We start from the raw sequence: 24754 nt of genomic DNA, 5'->3' as shown, positions 1-24754 counted from the left end.
TTCCGTTTTTCTTTTTCATATTATTATATTTTATTTTATTTGTTATTTAATTCTTTTTTTTAATTTTTTTAATTAACTATTATCATATTTACCTTTAAAGTATAGTCTGTTTTTTTTTGTTTATAAATTTATTTGAGCGTGTCAAATATAGTTAGTTATTATTTTCTTACGGCGAGGAACGGAAATGATGTCGTTTAAAATCGATACTGGTACAAAATTTGTTTGTATGGTTTTTTCGACGTGATAGTATAAATTTCATTGAATATAGAATTGTATTCGCAATAGAGTATCTTATGCCATAAGCTATAGGAGGTGTTGGTACGGTACAGATATCTGAATTCGTTTTGATAGTTCTCAATCAATGTAAAACACATGTCAATATCATCTTGGGGGTATCTCTTTTGATTGTTCTTCCAAGTGCCAGTATTGTATCGAATTGAATACCGGCAGAAAGCCCGCAAAGTAGCGCGGATAATCTCAAAAGTTTTAAAGATACAGTACCGTTGGTGAGTGAAGTTTCATGTATTCTTTAAATAGTTTACATTTTTTCTCTTTAATTAACAAAAAGTAAAACCATCGAACCACCAAATCATGTAGATCCGTAAAGGTTTATTTTGAAATGAGTAAATTACAAGTTTTGTCCTTTATGTATACATCAAATTGCAGGCGCTGTCGCCAAAAGTTTACAGGCGGTGTCCTTAACCTTTCAAAATCTTGCACGTTTTGTCCTTTAAGCCAAACTTGGTTAGAAATCTCAGTTAAAAACTATCATGTGCAATGCACATGAGGGTAAAATGGTAATTTCCCTCTAGCCCTTTCAAACTCAACAATAGTCACTTGACTCCATCATCTGTACGCATGATTCAAAAGTAGAGGGCCCACTTTTCTGTAATGTGAAAACAGAATGATTGAACGTGGATTCATGGCGATGATGGTGATTTTGATAGGAGAGAATTAGAGAAAACCCTCTTCTTCCCTCTTCAATTCCCCATATCCGCATTAGGGTTTTATTGTTCTTCTATAAACACAAACATTTCATCATAAAACAAAATCAACTCTTGTAAGCAAGCCACTCAACATGTTGCTTCAATCCTCAACAAACCCTAATCTCTGGGCAACAAAAAGATTGCACAACACAACTTTATCGTTTGCTTCACCCACCAATTTCCTTTAAATCATTGTGAGTTTTCTTTCTCCTAATTGTTCTTTCTTCACTAATTCTTTTTAATTTCCAAGGTTATTGTTCTTTATGTTCATGTTCTTATTTTATGAAATTCCCTGAATTTTGTTTGAATTTTTGTGTTGTTTCATTATATAAAGCTGAGTAGTTGATCATGTATTAATGAAAATGCCGGCAAGATGGCATCTTTTTATTAATTAAACCCACAGATTTATCAAGATAAAGGATTCTGTTTAAATGTTTGTGTTGTCTTTTTATATAAAGTTGAGTACTTGACAATGTTTTAATGAAACTGCTGGCAAGATGACATCTTTTTGTTAATTAAATCCACAGATTTATAATGATAAAGGAAAATGTGCCGACAGTTTGCTAGGATTGTCCGATATCGAATTTTGAATTGTTTAGTTTTTTATTTTTTTTATAGAAGAATATTGTTGTGTAAAACTGAGGTTGAATGGGGATCAATGTGTGTTGCGGATTGATTGTTTGGACACTGAATCATCTCATGAGGCTGCTATGCAGAGCATAAGTATATTGGGTTCTGCAGAAGAAATGGTTACCGATGTTTGTGCTAATAGGATGGATATTAGTTTCGAGCCGTTTACAAAGAAATGCAGATCTGCCATGAGGAAGATGAAGACTCAATATGAACACAAGGTTGAGAGGGAAGTTACCATTTTACCCTCATGTGCATTGCACATGACAATTTTTAACTGAGATTTCTAACCAGGTTTGACCTAAAGGACAAAACGTGCAAGATTTTGAAAGGTTAAGGACACCGCCTGTAAACTTTTGGCCAAAAGGACAGCGCCTGCAATTTGATGTAAATATAAAGGACAAAACTTGTAATTTACTCTTTTGAAATGGTGTATTTTTTAGGCTATAGGGTGCCCTTATGACCATCATGGCTTTTCACGTCAGTGTCATGTCACTCACCTTTAATCATTATCTAAAACCACTACCCTAAGGGTGTAGTCATGACCCAAACCACTAGCCTCTTATTTATTTTCATTTATTTTTGTGTAAAGAAAAAGGAAATGATTTCTTGAAAAATGGAAAGGAAGACCATGGTTTAATCCATGCAAACCATGGCGGATCAAGCAAGGGGGTGGTGTAGCCTTCTATTCATGTATCTAGTTGGCAAATCATATCCCAACCATAACCTCCACACCCTTTAGCCTTAAAAAAGTGAGAACTCATTATTGGAAAATATACGAGACTTACAAATACCCTAGTAACGAATAAGATTAGTTGAACATAGCTTGGGCTTGACATGTGACTTTAAAGAAGGTTAAAGACATAAAACACTAGAAGATAGATTTAAATATGAGACAATTACTAAAATGACAAGGTTTACAATTAGGTCACCACTTAAAGGTTGAAATTAGGAATGTGCGTGGTATAGGTATCGAAAATCGTCAAAATTGGGTACTGGTATCAGTACCGAAAATGTTGAGTACGGTAAGGTACTGATATTTGAAGGTAAAAGCTGGTATTTTACAATACCGAACCGAAAACGCCAAAAAGTGGATACAGAGTCGGTACTGAAAAAAATTTGGTACGGAAAATTCAGTACCGATACTAGTACCAAATGCTCATCCTTGATTGGAATTGTGTAACGTGTAGTTAAAGGGTTGGCTCTAGTCTATACTACCTTATTAAGAGAACTGAGTTTTCTACCGTTTTGGTGATTTTACCACGCATAGTAATTTCGAAGCGTCATCTACAAGAGATAACAACCCATTTAGAGGGGAGAGGGTAAACTTAGACATTGTGAAAAAATTAAGACGCTTGGAGGGTATAATTGGAATTCTGGTACGAAACTACTCTGTGGCACTCAACCGTTTGAATCCCAATCGTCCTTGCCTTTCCTTGTTCTAGGTTAGGGTTTTCTCTATATATCAATTCCCTCTACATCCCTTCACCGCCCTCATCAGTGAATGCTAATTTTATTATCATGTTGCAGTTGAAGCATCCTTTCCTTTACGACGATTCATCGACCATTACACACCAATCTCCATACCCAAAACCCCCCACACACATTCACTCTCCATCACATACATAATGCGTGCCCTACATTCCTAAATCTAAACATTTACATTTCACAACTTGAAGCAATTGAGTTATAAGTTAAAGACTGAAATTAATATGGCAGTTCCGGCCACTATTCCGGCTACCCCCTTCGAGATGCATGATATATTTTTTTCGAATCTGCAAAAGGTAAAACCCGATTACCTCACTTCATTCCGATTTGACTCTATTTTCTTCTTTCAAGTATCTGCACTGAAATCGAGTTTCTACAAACTTCTTGATCTGTTTATCAGGTACGAATTTGCCCAATTGAGTTATTTTCATTCAAGTTTTGCTATTTGTTTTATCGATTAATTCGTTTTGATTTGTGTATTGTGATTTTAGAATGCTCACACTTAACTTCGAATCATAGTACTTTTGATTTGTAGGAATAAATTATATGAAAAAGTAAATTAATTGAGTTATATGCAGGATGTCTCTCTTCTTCATGGTCTGGGAATCAAATTTGTTCTTGTTCTAGGGACATATGTACAGATTGACAAGGTTTTAGCTGAAAAGGGTTAGTTATTTTTGGATTAATGGGTAATTTTAGGTGTAGTTTAGTAAATAATGGTGTAGTTTTGTTGAATATATGGTTAATTTGGTAACCAATTCAGGACGTGAACCGAAACACGTTGGAAGATACAGAATTACTGACCCTGATTCGCTCAAGGCCGTGATGGATTCAGCGGGAAGAATCCGGTTGATGATCGAGGCAAAGCTGTCACCAGGGCTGTCTTTATGCGGCATCTGTAGACACGGAGAAAACAAGCGGTTGCATTCCAATGTCAGTGTTGCAAGTGGTAATTTTCTTGCTGCCAAGGTAATCGTCTTTCTGTTTCTTGCAAATGTGCAACAAATGAAAAAGGCTATGTCGCTCAAGTTATAGTTTTTGACAGAAAAGAAGAGTTGTCGAAGGCATTGATTATGAAGCAATGGGTGAAGTAAAGAAAGTGGATGTTCATCGCATACGTGAGCGGCTGGATAATGATTCTATTGTGATTTTAAGCAACCTTGGATATTCTAGCTCCGGAGGTGTACTAAATTGCAAGTATGCTATATAGTTGTTAATAGGTATTTTTTGTTACTGTTAGTCGTGATCTAATTAAACGAATATAAAAATAACAAGATTATCGTCGCTCCATCCCAAGTTTTTTGACCCAAGTAATAAAAATAGGTTTTCGGTTACCCACGATTATGCCGGAGACGTAGTTTTGACCCATATGGTCTGCATTCTACTTACTCTGGTATCCTAATTGCAAAATTTTTAATTCTTAATTGATTTTGTGGTAAATAATAATGCAGCACGTATGAAGTTGCTACTGCTCGTGTGTTGCGCTTGGAGCAGAGGAACTCATCTGCATTATCGATGGGCCAATTTTGGATGAATGGAGCCGGTTAATCATTATTTTTTGACACTTGAAGATGCTGACATGTTAAATACGTAGGCGAGCCAAGCAAAGCGAGAATGCAATTACGTAAAAGGAGGAGCTTAGAATGGAATTGAGGGTTTTTACGGTCTATTGTTGGTGTAAGTAGTTGAATTTTGAGTATGGTGTGTTTGTGTTGTCTGTGGATTTTGATTATAAATTGTTGCTTTTAAACCCTAAATTAATAAGGAATTTGTTTTTTTTTTCTTATTTTACTTCAAATTCTATAGCCACAAATTTATATTCTTCGTATGTAAGAAGTTTTAGCTGCCAGTATATACAAAAAATCATGATTTAGTTTCTTTTAAAATGTTTTTATCATTTTGTGTGTTTTGTGAAATCGACACCTTGGGCGGAACCGTGTAATTTGTCATCTTGATAGGGTGTGAGAGTCATGGCGGGTTGAATTGTTCAAACATCAACACTAACTTGCATATGCTTAAAATCGTGTAACCTGAGCACAATCCGTTTAACTCATTTATTTGAACGTGTCAAACGGGCTGGTAGGCGGTAATCAAGTTGCAAACTTGTTAATTGGGTAGGTTGGTTTAAAAAATTGTGTTAAATGGGTCACAAACGTTGACTCCCACTGCCAACAACACATTGATTGCACCTCTTGAAGAACTGCAGAATCTTGCTGGTGGGAATGACATAAAGGTGCATAGTTTTTTATTCTTTAAAATCTAACTATGTGAACATATGTTTTATATGCTATTCGATCAGTCAACGCAATAATGGTTCTCGATTTTTGTTTCACAAGGCTTGGAGGCAGCAAAGATTAGGTATATACTATACAGTTATATACTATACAGTAATATGATATAATGTTACCTTAATTTTTTTTGTTACAATAATAGAATATTGTCTTTTACTTTGTTCTTAAGTGGGGTTGATCCGGAGAGCATGAGCATAGCAGAACGTGATGTAATGCTCGTTTTTCGCACCCTATGCAAGGTTTTTGTTTCTTTTTATCTTTTTTTTTTCATGATTCGTGGCTTAAATAATAATTCTTACTGTATTCTTTATTACTGCAGATGGGCAAGAAAGAAGATAACGATGCAGTTACAACAAAGACACGAATCCTATCTCTTGAACTTCTACAGGTATTTTATTAAAGTTGATAACTCATCTTTCAGCCAACTTTTTTTTTTATAAATTGTTCAAAATATGAAATTTCCAGGGCTTGTTAGAGGGTGTTAGTCACTCGTTTACTAAAAACTTAATTTTTATGGACCCGGTGAAAGCTTACCTAATATATGCTTTGCTACAGGCATCGGTTTCACAATCTCCAACAATATTTCAGGCATGTTTTAACTTTTAAGCTTTGATCACGGTTTTTCTTCGGGTGTGCCTATTGGCACACCAAACCCTAGCAAATTTAGGGTTTATGATGCAATTTTTCTTAGCAATCAAATGGCTCGAACACTAAGGATTAATCAAAGACCGAAAATTGAACCCAAAGGTTCTAAGAACACAAGTTCTTTAATCAAAACAAATCAACCAACGTTTACAATAACCAAAACCCCTATAAATAGATCCTAGAACCACAAAATTAGGTAACAAAATAAACGGATAAAAGGAAACCAAATAAAGTACCAATAAAAAATAAAGATAGACTTAAAATATTAAATCATAAAGAATAATCCGTGCAGGTCTTCTTGCTGGTCGGGCCGGATCACGAGTCAAGTTCCAAATCACCGGGTCGGTCCGGGTCGCCTGCATCATTCTCCCCCTCTTCGAAAAAAAAAACTCGTCCTCGAGTTTTGTCTTAGGACCAAAGCCACCTGGATCAAAAGTAACATCAACCCAAATCTTTTGCGCTATTATCACGACCCGCCTAAATTGTTCAACTTCATGGGTCGTCTCGTCCGGGTCTGGACTTGTACCACCTAGGTCGAATGGGGCATGGTTGTTGACTTTCAACTTAACCCACTCAAACATCTTGTGAACTACAATGAACTCAAATGACGGTCCATAATTTTTATTCATGTGTGGGCCACAAACATTTATTCCACTGAGATCATTTTGTTTTTCCAAGAGCCCACTAGAAGTCATTTGGGAGGCATCAAGCATGCCACGTCCAGATGCCTTCCTCACATCCATGAACTTGCCGACAAAGGGGCCCACCACATACTTTTGAATATTCCCCATATTTAAAAAATATGTCTCATTCTCCATTTGTTGAGTCGGCTTAGCGTCAAACTCATCTATAGTAATAATTTGAATTTTAAAAGATGGATATACGCTACCTTTACTTGCCTTGTTTATTGAGGAAACATTGAATGCATCCATGATTTGCGGCTTTGATAGAGATGTAGCATCATTAGCCGTCGACACATCATGCGTAACCCTTGCAGTGCTATCAAAAACCTCCGCATTACTGCTACCCAAAGCCATCGTGTCGTCACCTGTAACCATCGCATCACCACCTTTTTCTACCACTATAACACCTTCAACATTACGACTTTTGGAACCCGATTCATCATCCGGTAAGTTCCGATTTCGACCGGTAACCCAAAAATACCACTCCTCATCCTCGTATTCATCAAAACAAGGAGGTGACAGATAGATAACGCTACAATTTTCAGAATACTCCTCCTTCCCACAGTTCTCATCCCGGATGAACGCCTTTGAGTCGGTTTCCTGAAACTTGTAACCATCGCAGTCTTCAGGATGCTCCTCTTTCCCAACGATCTCATCCCAGATGACATCCTTTGAGTCAGTTTCCTGGATCTTACGATCTTGCGAATCGACCACGATTTCATCACTGCCTCTGTCGGCGATTCTGCGAGTAAAAAGGTAGTTCTCATCACGCAGAGCCATTTGAACACCAAAGCTCTGATACCACCTGATGCAATTTTTCTTAGCAATCAAATGGCTCAAACACTAAGGATTAATCAAAGACCGAAAATTGAACCCAAAGGTTCTAAGAACACAAGTTCTTTAATCAAAACAAATCAACCAACGTTTACAATAACCAAAACCCCTATAAATAGATCCTAGAACCACAAAATTAAGTAACAAAATAAACGGATAAAAGGAAACCAAATAAAGTACCAATAAAAAATAAAGATAAACTTAAAATATTAAATCATAAAGAATAATCCGTGCGGGTCTTCTTGCTGGTCGGGCCGGATCACGAGTCAAGTTCCAAATCACCGGGTCGCTCTGGGTCGCCTGCATCAGTTTATCTACGTAGCGTATTGGTCAATATGCAACGTATAGGGTTAACCCTCTACGCTGCGTATTGACCAATACGCTGCATAGATAAACCATGGATCTCAATGTCTGATAACCAATCATTGCACAGAAAACAAGGGTCATATACGCTGCGTATAGGTCTATACGCAGCGTATATAAACCATTAGATTTTTTTGGGTCATTTTGGTAGGTTTAAGGGATCATTTTTTCACAAAGTTTAAATAAGCTGCGTATAGACCTCTACGCAGCGTATATAAAGGTCCGAAAATGTCTTTTATACCCTTGTGTTGAGGCTATACGAAGCCAAATACAAGGGTAGTTTTGTCATTTTAGTCTAATACGCTGCGTAGGGATCTATACGCAGCGTATATAAAGCTCCATTTTTTGTAATTTTTTGTGTATTCCTTTTTTTATTTATAAAAAAAACAAATTAATTGTTTTATTTTGGGGTATTTCCATGTTTATTTATAAAAAAAACAATATTATTAGAAATAATACAAATATTATTAATTATAAAAATTATAAATAATACAAATATTAGGTCCCGTATTGACCTCGTATAAGCCTCTAACTGTGATATCGTATCGTATAGGTGTGGTTTAGGTCCCGTATTGACCTCATATAAGCCTATAAGCGAGATATCGTATCGTATAGGTGTAGTATAGGTCACGTATTGACGTCGTATAAGCCTATAAGTGTGATATCGTATCATATAACGTAGTATAGGTCACGTATTGACCTCGTATACGCCTATAAGTATGATATCGTATCGTATAGGTTTGGTTTAGGTCACATATTGACCTCGTATAAGCCTATAAGTGTGATATCGTATCGTATAGGTGTAGTATAGGTCACGTATTGACTTCGTATAAGCCTATAAGTGTGAAATCGTATCGAATAGCTTCGTATAGGTCACGTATTGACCTCGTATACACACAATTAATTTCCTTTTTTTTTTATAAATAAACGAGTTAATTACATAGTTAGTCCCTGTGGTTTGCACAAAGTAACATACTTAGGTACTAATAGTTTAGAATCACATTCTAGGGTATTAACTTTTCATTTTGTAACGTTTGAAGGTATTAACGTTATTTTTAGGCTTAAAATCACATTCTATTAGTACCTAAATATGTTATTTTTTGCAAACCACATGGACTAACTATGTTAATACCCGAGAAGTTAATACCTCCAAACGTTACAAAATGAAAAGTTAATACCCTAGAAGGTGATTTTAAACTATTAGTACCTAAGTATGTTATTTTGTGCAAACCACAGGGACTAACTATGTAATTAACTCTAAATAAACAAAGGAATACGATAATTTAATTTAAACGATAACAAAATAATATATTTGTATTATTTACCAATAATATTTTTTATAAATAATTTTCTTTTTTAATTTTTATAATTCATAATATTTGTATTAGTTTTAATTTTTATAATTTATATTTGTATTATTTACCAATAATATTGTTTTTTATAAATAATTTTTTTTTATAAATAAACAAAGGAATACACAATAAAAAAATAAAAAAATGAAGCTTTATATACGCTGCATATAGACCCCTACGCAGCGTATGAGACTAAAATGACACAACTACCCTTTTATTTGGCTTCGTATAGCCTCAACACAAGGGTATAAAAGACATTTTCAGACCTTTGACGTCGTATAAGCCTATAAGTGTGATATCGTATCATATAACGTAGTATAGGTCACGTATTGACCTCGTATACGCCTATAAGTATGATATCGTATCGTATAGGTGTGGTTTAGGCACGTATTGACCTCGTATAAGCCTATAAGTGTGATATCGTAACGTATAGGTGTAGTATAGGTCACGTATTGACATCGTATAAGCCTATAAGTGTGATATCGTATCGTATAACGTAGTATAGGTCACGTATTGACTTCGTATAAGCCTATAACTGTGATATCGTATCGTATAACGTAGTATAGGTCACATATTGACATCGTATAAGCCTATAAGTGTGATATCGTATCGTATAGGTGTAGTATAGGTCACGTATTGACCTCGTATAAACCTATAAGTGTGATATCGTATCGTATAACGTAGTATAGGTTACGTGTTGACCTCGTATAAGCCTATAAGTGTTATATCGTATCGTATAGTAGCGTATCGTGTTGAATCGTATCGTATAGTGTATATAGTATAAGTCTCGTATATGTGATGTATATGCCTATAGGCCTACACGGGACCTCAACCACACCTATAGGCGTATACGGGACATATATACACCTATAGACCTATACGGGTGTTATATCGTATCGTATAGTAGCGTATCGTGTTGCATCGTATCGTATAGTGTAGTAGCGTATCGTGTTGCATCGTATCATATAATATATTTGTATTATTTACCAATAATATTGTTTTTTTTATAAATAATTTTCTTTTTTAATTTTTATAATTCATAATAGTTGTATAATTTTTAATTTTTATAATTTATATTTGTATTATTTACCAAATAATTTTCTTTTTTAATTTTTATAATTAATAGTAGTTGTATTATTTTTAATTTTTATAATTTATATTTTTATTATTTACCAATAATACATAAAAAAATACAAAAATTGAGCTTTATATACGCTGCGTATAGGTCTCTACGCAGCGTATATAAACGCTTGTTTTCTGTGCAATGATTGCTGATAAGCCCTATACGCTGCGTATAGACCTATACGCAGCGTTGGGCTAAGGTTGACCCAAAGCACTTTTAACCGGTGTGTCAAATATGATTATAAGAAGCGCATTATGCCATATCGGTTGTTTTGGACATTCTAATTATTTTCTAGGTAGGATAATCACATTTCATTGTTTTTTGTTCTATGCATTGTTAGATGTTTATAAACCAAACAACTATTATGTGTTTCATAATACTTTGTTGAGCTCTGTATGTTTTCTAACTCCAAGAGTGTGCCACGACTTGCAAGTTCTTAATTTGGTGCATGTATATTACGTTGACCTTGTGCTTTTTTTTTTTTTTTTGGCCTATTTTTGCATTGCAGTTTCTGATGAATATGCTTAACTTGTAAAACATGATCATTGGAGCCGCTCACATGGATGAACTCTGGTTGTTTTATTTCTGAATATCTATATAGCTATCCCTTAATACAATGGAATTTTAACTTTATGCTTGGCAAGTTTTTATCATTTTCAGCTGGCTATTTAGGCTACTACCTCTTTATCTGAGTTAAAGCAATCACCATCAAATGAACCATCATGAGCAGCTGAGTTTTAATTCCACTAGGGTTTATTCGACACACAACACTCGGTGTGTAGTTTTGCATTTTGTACATAACGAGGAAATACTACCCCGCGCGTTGCCGCGGGATGTTTAAAAGCATTGAAGCCACATAGATGGTCCTTGATAACAACACTATTTCCCAAAGTTATTTTATATCTCTCCCTTTTTCTATTTCGTTTTCTGCAAGTCTTGTATACAATATTTAAAATTTGTTAATACAACTTCTGGATGTTTGTAGTGGTTTAATTTTCAGTTACACAACTTGCTGGACAACAAAACTACATATTGACACATTTCATATGGTAGAACAATAGAACTGCATATTTAAATAAACCAAACCTTTCATATGAACTTTGATTTTTTATACACATCATTGGTTTCAAAAGACAAGTGAAACATGAGATTAATCAAGCATGGCATGCTTAATATAACTTTTCCCCGGAGTTTCAACTCCGCACCACCGTCAAATTCCGTCACAACTCCGTTACTCTGAAACCCGAGGGTCAAAACATATTTAAACGTCGGTCTGACCGGAATATCCGTCGGCCCAGGGCCATCATCCATGCTTTGCTCAACCCTCGCCGCCGACGATTCCGACACCACCTTGACTCGGTTGCGGAGTCAATTCTACAACTTGTTACGCGACACGTTCACTAAGACGGGTTTCATTATGTGTTATGTGTTACTGAAGGGGTATGGTCCCAAAAAGCCGCGCAAACCTCCGTCGAGGTTGCGCGAGAGACCATACTCCTTATTTTTAGTAAACTTCTTACTGAGAGCCTCGCGCGACCTACACCACTCTCCAGTCTGTGCCGCACGAGGCATAGCCCACAAGGAGCACATGGGCATACTAACCCCGCGCGGATTAGTTGGACACCCAACAAGAACCACACAGGAGGGAAGCGCAAGGCTACCTCCAGTGGTACACAAGGTACAAGTGGCAGTGAAAAGAGCCAATGAGCGTCAGCAGGCTCTGGTCAATCGTGCACCACGATCGCCTGACGAGAAGTACATAAGGACGCCTACGTGGCACCAATCAGGAGACGGAGACAACTGTCCCACGATCTCCACTTGTCTGCTGATGGCAGAAGAACAGCAGGGCCGACAACAATGACACGTGGCTCCAATCAAGGTGCGCCAGCACCGAAGAGCTTCTAGAAGCCACTAAATGGTCGACACCAGCGAGGCAAAGAGCATATCCGCTATGTTGTCCATTTCCGGCCCAAGGCCCATCAGCCCATATCCTCTTACACCTCTCCGGCTATAAATAGAGACCTCATTCCACAGGTTAAACATTCGATTCCCTCTACTCTCACTCCTAACACTTAATTATCCTCCCAAAGCAGTCGCTTATTCTCACGCCGGAGCCCGGTTAAGAGGGAAACCCCCACATTCCCCTCTTAACGAGTGATGGTGTTCTGTTTTGCAGGATTGAACCATCAGGTCGGAGCTCAAATACACATTAAGAAGATTAACCATTATGGTAGAAGCATAAACTAAACTGATTAGTTCCTTAATTAGTTCAGTGTTTCTTCATTGGCGCCCACCGGTTTTTTCTATTAACCACCTTCATCTTCTTTTATTTGAGCCTTCATTTTTTCTTCCTTCGACCATGGCTGGTCAAGGAATCACTCCAGAGTTCGGCTTCGGAGCCAACTCTAACGCGGCGTTGGGTGAGGGAATCCAAAACTTCCATGCCCAAATCGAAGAAATTGGTGAAGTCGAAGTAACCAACACTAGGGGCCCGCGCGGGAGTATCACCCGCATCACCCGGACGGTCACCCCAGGAAATAATGGAGAAGGGCCGTCGAACCCAACACCGCCGCAGAGTGTCTCGGCATTACTAGGGCTACCAGAAGGCGAAACCCCAGCTTCATGGTATGCCAAAAACATCGCCACTATCAACGCAGCGTACCAGTCGCTGATCGCGCAGCAAGCAGTTCTGACGGCAGAACCGTCCTTGGTGACTCCTCCGGGTCAAGGGGCGCGCCAGATGCCCCCACCGCCCAATCTCCAAGGCAGAATAAACAGGCCTCCACCTACCGGACGTTTGAGCGTACACGACACGCGAGACACAAGAGGGGAAACGAATAGTTATTACGACTATCCGTCAACCCTTCAACGAGGCCCTGTTCACAGCCGGCTCACGCCGCAACATGAACAACGAATGGGAAGAGACAGACCCGAATGATCCAACTTGGGTAGATGACGAAGGGTCGTCAGTCTTTAACCGCTTGCCGAAAAACCACGAGTACTTCAAACCGAGACAACACATCGGATACACAGAAGAGGCTGAGAGAGATTTCCGCCTGGCATACAGACCAGCGGAAGCTGCGGAACACTCCAAGTTCATCCCGAAAATTGCACTCGCGCCACTTTCACGAGAGAAACTACCCCCGACTGTCGGAAAATTCAACGGATTGACTGATCCAGATGATCACGTCAGAACATTCACAAGTGTAGGCTGCATGGGAGGTTGGAACATGCCCATGTGGTGCCACTTGTTTATTCAAACTCTTACCGGGGCGGCTCGCGCCTGGTTCGACAGCCTTCCGCCGGGGAAGATTAAATCGTGGGTAGATTTCAAGACGCAATTTTTGAGCTACTTCAGCCAACAACGTCGCTACCAGCGCGACACAGCTGAAGTAGAAGATATTTGGCGAAGAGACGGTGAAGGTCTGGAAGACTTCATCACTCGTTTCAACAAAGAATGTTTGGAGATAGGTGGCGTCAGTGAACAACTCATGCGTTGTCACTTCAAGAAGGCCATCCGCTGTGATAGTCCTCACTCTGCCAAAAAGGAAGTGATGTCAACTGAAGGAGCGCGCCCGGCAAAAGCGGCAAAGGTTTCCACGACCGAGCCCGAAAAATGGGTTTTAAACCGCAAATACCCAGAGCAAACAGTGACAATTGGCCACGCCATTTCATCAGACATACAAACGCGTTTAAAGCAATTGTTGTTCCGAAACATGGATATATTTGCCTGGACCCCGGCAGACATGACCGGTGTCCCGCGTAACATAACCGAACATTGCTTAAACACTTACCCTTCTGTTGAACCAAAGGTCCAAAGAAGGCACAGCCTAGGAGCAGACAAAACGAAAGCAATGAACGAGCAAGTATGTGAGTTGCTCAAAGCTGGGATCTTGCGAGAGGTATGATATCAGAGTTGGGTTGCGCACCCGGTGATGGTTGAAAAGTCAAACGGCGGATGGCGAATGTGCGTAGACTATACCGATCTCAACAAGGCATGCCCAAAAGATTGCTATTCTTTGCCTGAGATCGACAAAAAGATAGATTCTCTAGCGCCATATAGATGGAAATGTTTTTTGGATTGCTACAAAGGTTACCATCAAGTTCAGATGAAACTCGAAGATGAAGACAAGACAGCCTTTAGAACTGATCTTGGAATCTTTTGCTACACAAAGATGCCTTTCGGCCTGAAAAATGCTGGCGCAACATACCAACGCTTGATGGACAAGACCTTCGCAGGAGACATCGGAAAGCATATTGAAGTTTACATCGATGATCTAGTGGTTAAAAGTCCCGAAGAGGACCAAATGTTGAAAGACATCGAAAAAATGTTCAACTCATTGCGCAGCGTAAATATGAAGCTGAATCCAGCCAAGTGCTCTTTTGGCATGGAAGAAGGGAAGTTTCTAGGCTTCATTGTCACAAACGGCGGTTTCAAAGTGAATCCAGAGAAAGTACAAGCTATAGAGCGAATGCCCTCACCGTGAACCATCAAAGAGATGCAACGACTGGCCGGCCGACTGGCCGCGCTTAATCGTTTTCTCTCCAATCACGCCGCGAAGTCGTACCCCTTTATTAGCACGTTGCGCAACTGTGTGAAGAAGCAGGAGTTCAAGTGGACACCCGAGGCCGAGACAGCTTTTCAACAAATGAAAGCGTGTCTGATTGAACTCCCTACCCTGACTGCACCATTCGAAAAAGAACCACTCGTACTGTACTTGTCTTCTTAAGACAGGGCAGTAGGGTCAGTACTATTAGTGGAGAGAAACGGAGTCCAAACTCCAATTTATTACGTCAGCAGGGTACTCACCGACCCAGAAACAAGATATTCCACGATGGAAAAATTAGTTCTCGCGCTGCTACACGCGTCCCGAAGGCTGCGCAGATATTTCACAGGCCATGTGATAACCGTGCTCACCAACTTCCACATCGGCACAATATTGCAAAAGCCTGAGACATCAGGTCGGTTGGCAAAATGGGCCATCGAGCTGGGGGGCCATAATATCTTGTACAGGCCGCGCCCAGCCATTAAAGGCCAAGTCCTAGCCGACTTCATCACAGAAGTGTCGGCCGATAAAGTCAGAGATGCAAACTGGTAGAGACTCCTGAGAAAGACGCGACTGATGAGACTTGGATGCTTTATACTGATGGGGCATCAAACAAAGACGGCGCGGGAGCAGGATTGCGCTTGGTAAGCCCCGAGAATCATGAGTTTACCTACGCCATCAAGTTGGACTTCAAAAACACCAACAACAAGGCGGAGTATGAAGCATTTCTGGCAGGCTTACGCCTCGCCATCAAAATGGGAGCCAAAAGTTTAAGAGCACATGTCGACTCACTCCTGATAGCCAGCCAAGTCAATGGTATATACGATGCAAAGGGTGAAGTCATGGCCCTATATCTGGAACAGGCAAAAGAATTGCTTCAACAATTCAAGTCTCACAAAGTTATCCACATCAACCGCTCCAAAAACAAACCAGCTGATGCCTTGAGCAAGCTTGCTTCGACTTCCTTTCAACATCTTGCCAAAGATGTAAGGATAGAAGTACTCAAGAATCCATCGGTATTGCTGCGACAGGTGAACGTGATCGAAATGGGGCAACCATCCTGGATGACCCCTATAATCCAATATTTGCAAGAAGGGATACTCCCCGAAAACAAAGCAGAGGCAAGAAAAGTACAAAACAAGGCCCTGCACTATGAAATGAATGGCGGTATCCTGTACCGAAAGTCCTTCTTAGGACCATTACTGCGATGTGTGGACCCCCAAGACGCGAACTACTTGATCAGGGAGATCCACGGAGGGATCTGCGGCATCCATTCAGGACCACGTATGGTTGTTGCGAAGATCATGAGCGCCGGATACTACTGGCCAGGGATGCATGTCGATGCCCTAAGAGAGATCCGCAAATGCGACTCCTGTCAGAGACATTCTCCAAAAACACTGCGCCCCAAGAACGACCTTATCCCTGTAGCTACTGCATGGCCTTTCCAGCAGTGGGGAATCGACATGGTGGGACCCTTCCCAGATGCTCCTGGCACCGTCAAATTCATAATAGTGGCCGTCGATTATTTCACCAAATGGGTGGAGGCCAAAGCTCTTGCGTCGACCACAGCTATGATGGTGCGCAAGTTCATTTGGGAGCACATCATATGCAGATTTGGTCTCCCGCTCAAAATCGTAACCGATAATGGCACCAACTTTGCGTCGGAAGATCTCCAGAAGTGGATGAAGGAGATGAACATCGAACACACTTTCACATCCGTTGCGCACCCTCAGGGCAACAGACAGGTGGAAAGCGTGAACAAGTGTATTGTCGAGGGGATAAAGGCCAGACTAGGTACAAGGCGAAGAGGCTGGGTAGATGAGCTCCCGAGCATCTTGTGGGCTCATCGAACCATGCCAAAAACGAGTACCGGCGAAACCCCTTTTAGCTTAGTCTATGGCTCAGAGGCGGTTATCCCGGCAGAAGTTGGCCTACCCTCCCCGCGCTTGACAGCGGTCAACGCAATCGGCAATGAAGCGGAGAGACGTCTTGACTTGGACTTGTTAGAAGAAAGGCGCGAAATCGCGCGAATCAGAGAAGCCAAGTACAAGACCCAACTGGAAAGGTACTACAACACAAGAGTCCGCATTTGTACCTTCAATCCAGTAGAATACGTCTTCCGAGACAATGAAGCGTCAAATGCGGAACGGCCAGGAAAGTTAGCACCCAAATGGGAAGGCCCATATCTGATCCACGAAGTGCTAGGCAAAGGGGCTTACAAGTTGCGCACCCTAGATGGCTACATCCTACCGCGAACATGGAATGCGCAACAACTGCGCAAATGCTATATGTAACTTACTTCGGCCATGCGCCTTTTTACGTCACTATGTCGGCTATACGCCGTTTGCAATTAATATATGTTGGCCTAAGCGCCCGTTTCCGAATCAATGAAAGCATACGACATGTTTTCTATTACTTCTTTCGTTACAAATGCATGTTAAACTTCTGATTAGCGCGAAAACACTCCAGCGACTTAAAGATTATTAAACAAGAACCGCCTCCAAGGTCCTCCGCGAACAAAGCGCGAGCCTGGGCGGTTCCATCTTAATTAAAGACACTTTCATTTATTCGAGCTAATTTAACCTAAGTTTTGACAACAATGTAGTAATTGTAACGGGAAAAACAAACGCAATTCATGTAATATAAAACACGCGCAACAACGCAACATTTTACAGTCAAAATGCAGAAATTACAAGGCACAAAGCCTATTAACAGCCTATTCTAGTTCATGTTGATCACCACCATCATCGCCATCATCATCGTCATCATCACCATTTCCACCATCATCGCCGGCTGGCTCCTCATCCGACAACTCAACAGTCACTGGTGGATCGAGAATGTTTCTGAGACGCTGGCACCAGTCATCCTTCTTTAAAGCTTCCACTACCAAGTCTATCACAGGCAAAGAAAGGTTGTCATAAGCACTCTCAGCGCGTATCAACTCGACGTTAGCCTGGTCGGTAACTGAACAATGGCTCACATCAAACTCCTGTCCGAACACCTCCTCAACATGTTGAGCACATTCCAGATACCCTCCTCGGTAACCTACTGCGCGCGCAGCATCTGTCAGTGCAGCAACAGCGCGATCTAGCTCCCCAGCGTTGAGGATAGAGTTGGCAACCTATAACGGACACAGGATATAAGGGACAACTCGTGAAATTAAGCTTACAAAAAACAAGTACAAACTTACCAACACTACTCCGCGACCGCGCATACATTCGGCCTCAGAGACAAGTGTGTCAACGATTCCTTGAGCCTCTGAGTAGTTGGTTTGCGCTACGTTAAGAGCGGCGGCACTGACAGCGCGCGCCTCTTCAGCAGTGGCAGCCTTAACCTTTTCTGCTTCAAGGTCAATCTCCAAAGACTCGCACCTATCAATTTGGTCATTCAGGCGTCTTTTAAGCTCAGCAATCTCGACGTCCTTGGCCTGCAAATCCTTGTATTTACCAGACAATTGTACCTTAGACTCAGCCAACTCAACCTGAAAAGTGACAAAAGACTTAGGCTATTTTGCAAACAACATAGCAAGAAAAAGTAAGTGGTAACCAACCTCCATCTGCTGCTTGGCAGCCTTCTCAGCCTTCGCATCTTCAACCCTCGAAGTCAGCTCAACAACTTTAGCTTCAAGCTCAACAATCTTGTTCCGAGCTGCGAAAGCGCGCTCCTTATCTCTCTCACAAATACGTTTAAACTCGGCCTTCTCCTTGGCCAGTTGTTGTTCAGCAGCTTGAAGTTTATTTTTAAGGCCCTCGCGCCCCCACTCCTCTGCCTTCTTGTCCGCATCAAACTTAGCCCTCTCCTCATCAAAGGCGGCCTTGGACTTCTCAAAATCAGCGATACGCTTCAGCATCCGCTCGCGATATCCCTCCCAATCTGCCCGCTCCCTAACCATCGTTCGCCACTCGCGAACTATCTGATGATTAGCGGCGCGCGCATTCGCTTCCCCGATCAAATAGGTTCGATACAACATCTCATGGGTCTTCGCCCTTTGCCGATTAACTTCACCAGGAGTAAAGGAGTTAAAAAACCAATCGCGGCAAGGCCCAAATTCCTGAAAAGTGTCTTTCTGCTTTAAACCCCAGGGAGCTTGGTGAGAAGCACTACCGCGTTCTTCCTCGGTATAAGTCTTATAGTAAATATCACCAACGGTATCCTTCGCCCCAATGACGTTTGGGTTGTAGCCCCCAGCCCCACCAGAGCTCGCGCCACTGGAAACATACCGACCCGATCCCCTGGAAGTAACTACCTTGGTGCGATCATGGGCCTCAACATGCGCAGGGTGGGTAGGCCTGACAACTTCAGGCTCTGGCCTACTCCCAGAACCCCTAACTACTTCAGACTCCTGAACATTGACTGGCTTTTCCGCAGCCTTCTTCTGTTCCCTCTCCTTCTCCAACTCTGAGGCCCTCTTCTTCTTTGCCTCTTCGGCTCTCTTCTCTTCCTCAGCCTTCTTCTTCTTTCTCTCCTCCTCAGCCTTTTTCTTCTTATCTTCCTCAGCTTTTTTCTTTTTCTCTTCCTCCATCTTCTTCTGACTTTCATCAGCCTTTCGCTGCACTTCAACAGCCTAGGCCACGTTTTGTTCAACAACATTTTCTTTAGCAGACTCACCCCCAATAGTCTGAGAAGACTTGACGGTGATCCTCGGCCGCTTCAGCTCTGGCTCAGTAAACTTAACCCCTTTCTCCGGGGTTTTCTTCTTGATCTCTGAAGAAAAGCAGGATATTAAGATAGGAAAATAACTAAGGGAGGAAAATCAAAAGCTTACCAGGAGAGAATCTATATAAAGAGCGCAGATTGCTCGTTTTCCCAACCAAGGGAATCGGACCAACAAGCGGCGCAGAGGCCACACCAGCCGTGGTCTCGCTCCTCACCCTCTTTCTGCCAACCAACTGGGCAGCAGCTTCTTCTTCTTCAGCTTCCTCCTCTTCTTGCACCGAAGGGGTCGCGCCAGCATCAGGGTTATGAGAACCCGCGCTCCCAGAGCTCCTTGAGCTGCCCGCTCCAGTCTTTATGTCAGCTGTGCGCGACAAGCCCTCAAGTGAGTCACTTATTATCAGATAATCGTTTAAGTCACTCTGTCGAAGGCGAAGAGTACCTTTAACTGCGGCAGCGGTTGCGCGACTACTACCAGCCCCCTTGCTGGTCACCTCCGGATCCAAGTTAACGGTTTTCTTCTTCCTCAGGGGTTTCTTCTTCTTCTCTTCCGGGTCAATCCCCAGGTCGCGCAACACACCTGCAAAGATGTTAGACCATGAACTTAGCTCGCTGTTGGAAGACCCTACTGACTCCTCGCTGGAAAGATAGACAATCTCTTTCCCAGCAGAAGTCACAGAGCGCAAAGGACGAGGTTTAGGGAACTGCGCACCTTCAGTCGCGGTAGGCGGCGTGGTAAAGGCATCAGCAATAGGGTACATAAAATTGCCTCTGATTTGTTCGTACCAACTCTCCTCGTCCTCGCGCAACGGGCGCACGCCCATAGACCCACCAAACGTAGCGAAGGCCGCTTGATATAGTTGCGCCTCTACATGTCAAAATATGTAAGTAACAATAAAGCAAATACTTGAAACAAGGAAAACTAAGAAGATAACCGACCTTGATCACCAATCTTCAACACCGGCACCTCCTTGCTGTTTGGTGACCATTGGTCACTCATCCTCGCCGCTGCCAGCACGTTTTCCCCAAATACCCGATTCGGGGTAGGAGTTAACTGTTGATACCACGAAGCCCGCTTAGGGATCGGAAGATCTTCCTTCAACACTGCATCAGTCCAATCCGTGAAGGGCATAGCAATCGGAAGCACCTCTTCCCGAATGAAGAAGAATTTGGGTTTCCAGTCGTGGAAGCTCTTTGGAGGGTTTAACAAGATCTTCTTTGCAGCACCACGGTTGGCAAAGGAGAAGAAACCCATCGTTCGTTGGAGTTGATAGAATGCCCGGAATTTCTCCACAGTCGGCTCGATGCCATGCGATCGGCATAAGAACTCAAAGTGACGAACCCTAACCATCCCAGGAGGGCTCATCTGAGAAAGATGGAAGTTGTAATGATGAAGTATACTCCCCATAAAGTTCGTCGCCGGTAACCTAAAGTTAACTTGAAGAAAGAAGTCTTCATACAACGTGATGTAACCCGGCGGTGCATCGGCCGCAGTCTGGCCTTGAGCTGGGTACCGTGCATCCCACTCCGGTGGAAACCGGAAACTCCTCACAATCTGTTCGAAGAGCCCAAGATCCCACCGGAGAACCGGAACAGGACCCTCCTCCGTAGAAACAGCCTCCTGATGCTCCTCAGTCATGATAATGCAAGTTACAAGTTTCTGGAAAACTTGGTGTTTTGAAGAAAAATCTTGATTTGAAGAAAATCTTGAAGATATGAAGAAAATCTTGAAGATTCAAGGAGATAAAACGAGAGAAAATGGGAAAGCAACGAAGAGAAGTGAGAACCTCTCACATCTCTTCGGATATATATACCCATCGCATTTAATGCGATGGGTAAACGTGCCGCTTTCGCCGCTAGGCTAGCCAACGAGAGGCTGCCACGTCGAGCGGAAAAGCAGGGGTGACGGTTACCACGCGCGCGTGGGCCTCACTCTCCTAACACGAAGTGCAACCGTCACAGTCGACATGATGACATCCGTGTCAGGGGCCAACTCAGACGTCGCACTCAACGACTTATCCTACCAACTTGCCAGAGTTCAAAATTCGAAGTTTCCCGCCATAAAATTACAAGTAACTTCAGGCAAAAGTTACCAAGGCCGCGCAAGCTAACATCGCCTTAGCAACACTTCGCGCCCGATCAGATAACCAATGAACCATTTGGAACCTGCCTTAGTAAGCTGCGCAGTCGGAATCAACAATTTTTACATGCGCCACACCATACAAGATCAAGAGAACATTCCCCATCTACTTTTATTTTTCTAAGTCCAGAGCTCCAACCACTTGCGTTGCGCATGGTGCAGCACTGGACTGGGGGGACTTGAAGGGGTATGGTCCCAAAAAGCCGCGCAAACCTCCGTCGAGGTTGCGCGAGAGACCATACTCCTTATTTTTAGTAAACTTCTTACTGAGAGCCTCGCGCGACCTACACCACTCTCCAGTCTATGCAGCACGAGGCATAGCCCACAAGGAGCACATGGGCATACTAACCCCGCGCGGATTAGTTGGACACCCAACAAGAACCACACAGGAGGGAAGCGCAAGGCTACCTCCAGTGGTACACAAGGTACAAGTGGCAGTGAAAAGAGCCAATGAGCGTCCAGCAGGCTCTGGTCAATCGTGCACCACGATCGCCTGACGAGAAGTACATAAGGACGCCTACGTGGCACCAATCAGGAGACGGAGACAACTGTCCCACGATCTCCACTTGTCTGCTGATGGCAGAAGAACAGCAGGGCCGACAACAATGACACGTGGCTCCAATCAAGGTGCGCCAGCACCGAAGAGCTTCTAGAAGCCACTAAACGGTCGACACCAGCGAGGCAAAGAACATATCCGCTATGTGTCCATTCCCGGCCCAAGGCCCATCAGCCCATATCCTCTTACACCTCTCCGGCTATAAATAGAGACCTCATTCCACAGGTTAAACATTCGATTCCATCTACTCTCACTCTTAACACTTAATTATCCTCCCAAAGCAGTCGCTTATTCTCACGCCGGAGCCCGGTTAAGAGGGAAACCCCCACATTCCCCTCTTAACGAGTGACGGTGTTCTGTTTTGCAGGATTGAACCATCAGGTCGGAGCTCAAATACACATTAAGAAGATTAACCATTATGGTAGAAGCATAAACCAAACTGATTAGTTCCTTAATTAATTCAGTGTTTCTTCAGTTACGATTTCTCGTCGCTGATAAGAGTGGCAATGCTGAGGGCGGCATTTAATTTTGCCTAAAGTTAGACGCTGTCGTTACGGAGAATTGTTTGATTTCGGTGGATTCAATGGGAAGTTTTGCTTTACGTTGTCACTTTGATCATCGATGATGTCCAACAGCAAGAGACATATGTCGGTTATGATATTAGTAAATCGGTTCTCGGTTTTTCGCCCATCTAAATATTCAAAACCAAAATAGATCAAAATACATGCACAAAAATCAAACAAAAACGCATGTAATCAAGAACTATTTCGGGATCCGTAACCGTCACCTCTTCCTCTTTGGCAAGTCGTACTGCAATGTGTTCGTCTTCGGCAATTTGTAACCGCGGCCTCATCGTTATTATGTTCATCATATGGTTACGGATTCAATCACGCAATTTCACATCTAAATAAGATCAAATTACACAAAAATCAAACAAAAACACATATGATGAAGAACAAAGTACAGAGAAAAGGACTACAGATACCTTGGAATATATGAAGCAAAATAGGGACTAATAAGAATAAGAATATAAGAGAAGATTTCTTTGGATTGTTATAGTAAATTATGATGGATATGAATATGAATACATCGCATCTTGCCCAACGTTGACCTGAAACGCAATAACCATTGATGGAAACGTTGTTTTCCAAATAGTTGCATAAAAGGGCGCCAAAAACCTATTGTTTGGATATTTGATTAAGTACACGTCGATTCACAAATGAAAGGGAATGTGCCGCTTCAATTTGTTATGATTCACTAAGGAAAAGGCATGTGAGGGGAAGTTTGGTTGGTTTTTGTATAACCGTGTATTTTATATAATAAATAAACATTAAAAGCGGTGAATATCATTCCTTTGTGATTAAGGTTTGAACCAAAGTTCCCATTCACAACTTAAATTCATGGAATGTTTCAACGAAAGGGTACAACGTTTCGGAAGAGATGGGCACTTTATATAATTAAATTAAAATCGCGCCCTTTTATTTTAGAGAGACATGTCTTTTAACTAAAAAGACATAACTCAAGTTGGTAATTGTATAAGGGTATAATCACATTGCTCTATTGCATGTTTTTTTTGGATTCCGCTACAACGCGCGGGTAAACCCACCATTTAACATAGTGTTATTTGGTAAGTTAGAAGGGCAATTTTTATGTTTTTTGTCTAAAAACTTAGTTAAAAAAAACTACTAGTCGAACAAAGAGAGGAGGTTTATTCACACTATAATTTGCACAGAGAATTGGGTGTGAGGATAATTTCTTAAGATTTTATATGTTACATTTAGCCAAATAATTTGCCTCGTTACGAGTTCTTAAATATCATACTTTATGCATTGAAGCACCGACCATGACACTATATATATATATATATATATATATATATATATATATATATATATATATATATATATATATATATATAGGACAATGCTAGACAGAAAACTCTCATTTAGGTAGAAAACTCTAGAAACCCAAATCTCCCCCTATTTTTACCCAACCTCCCGACATTTTTTTTTGAAAAAAAATAACACATTTAATATACATGTTTTAGAGTGTTTTGAGCCAAAAAAAACAAAAAAGCGCTGCGATTTTTTTAAAAAAATAAACAAATTTCAGTGCCTAACATGTGTGTCACACCCCCGATTTCCACGTGTCACCGGTGGGCCCGGTGTGGGGTACAGTGACGTAGTTGGCATCGTCATAGACAATCAACACAATACAATAATGCACAGCGGAAGCAGAATAGAAACATTTCAACTTTAAATAAAGTGCAATAATAAATATCACAGTAGTTGAAATGGATCCACAGGCGGATCAATAAAATAAGATAAAAATAGTTCAACAGATATAATGTCGTCCGAGCTTGCGAGACTATAGTGGACGCTCTTAGGAAACAACCAGCCTATTTCCGTATAGTACCTGCACTTAACCTTTTGGGAAAAATACGTCAGTTTACACTGGTAAATA

General features: G+C 41.4%; 1 protein-coding gene across 6 annotated transcripts; it reads left to right on the top strand.

Moving 5' to 3' along the window:
- The first annotated feature begins 846 nt into the window (after nucleotides 1-846).
- Nucleotides 847-8001, top strand: LOC110899624 (probable amino-acid acetyltransferase NAGS1, chloroplastic). 6 transcript variants are annotated; one of them, XR_002570388.2, is made up of 10 exons: nucleotides 847-1180; nucleotides 1605-3504; nucleotides 3683-3770; nucleotides 3868-4073; nucleotides 4150-4324; nucleotides 4556-5337; nucleotides 5441-5462; nucleotides 5565-5634; nucleotides 5715-5783; nucleotides 5951-8001. XR_002570388.2 is itself a non-coding variant. In XM_022146517.2 (5 exons), exons 1-4 carry the CDS (start codon nucleotides 3329-3331, stop codon nucleotides 4312-4314), a joined length of 531 nt encoding a protein of 176 aa, XP_022002209.1. In that variant the 5' UTR covers nucleotides 2754-3328; the 3' UTR covers nucleotides 4315-4324; nucleotides 4699-4890. The 6 variants fall into 6 exon arrangements, 3 of the variants coding, with proteins under 3 accessions (XP_022002209.1, XP_022002207.1, XP_022002208.1); XR_004876255.1 differs by having other exon boundaries at nucleotides 1514-3504; nucleotides 4150-4301; XR_004876256.1 differs by lacking the exon at nucleotides 1605-3504 and having other exon boundaries at nucleotides 848-1180.
- The last annotated feature ends 16753 nt before the right edge of the window (nucleotides 8002-24754 follow it).

The sequence above is a fragment of the Helianthus annuus genome, chromosome 13 (assembly GCF_002127325.2).
Source record: "Helianthus annuus cultivar XRQ/B chromosome 13, HanXRQr2.0-SUNRISE, whole genome shotgun sequence".
NCBI classification, from domain to species: Eukaryota; Viridiplantae; Streptophyta; class Magnoliopsida; order Asterales; family Asteraceae; genus Helianthus; species Helianthus annuus.
Note: the sequence above shows the minus strand (reverse complement) of the source record. Positions and strands in the feature narration are given on the sequence as shown.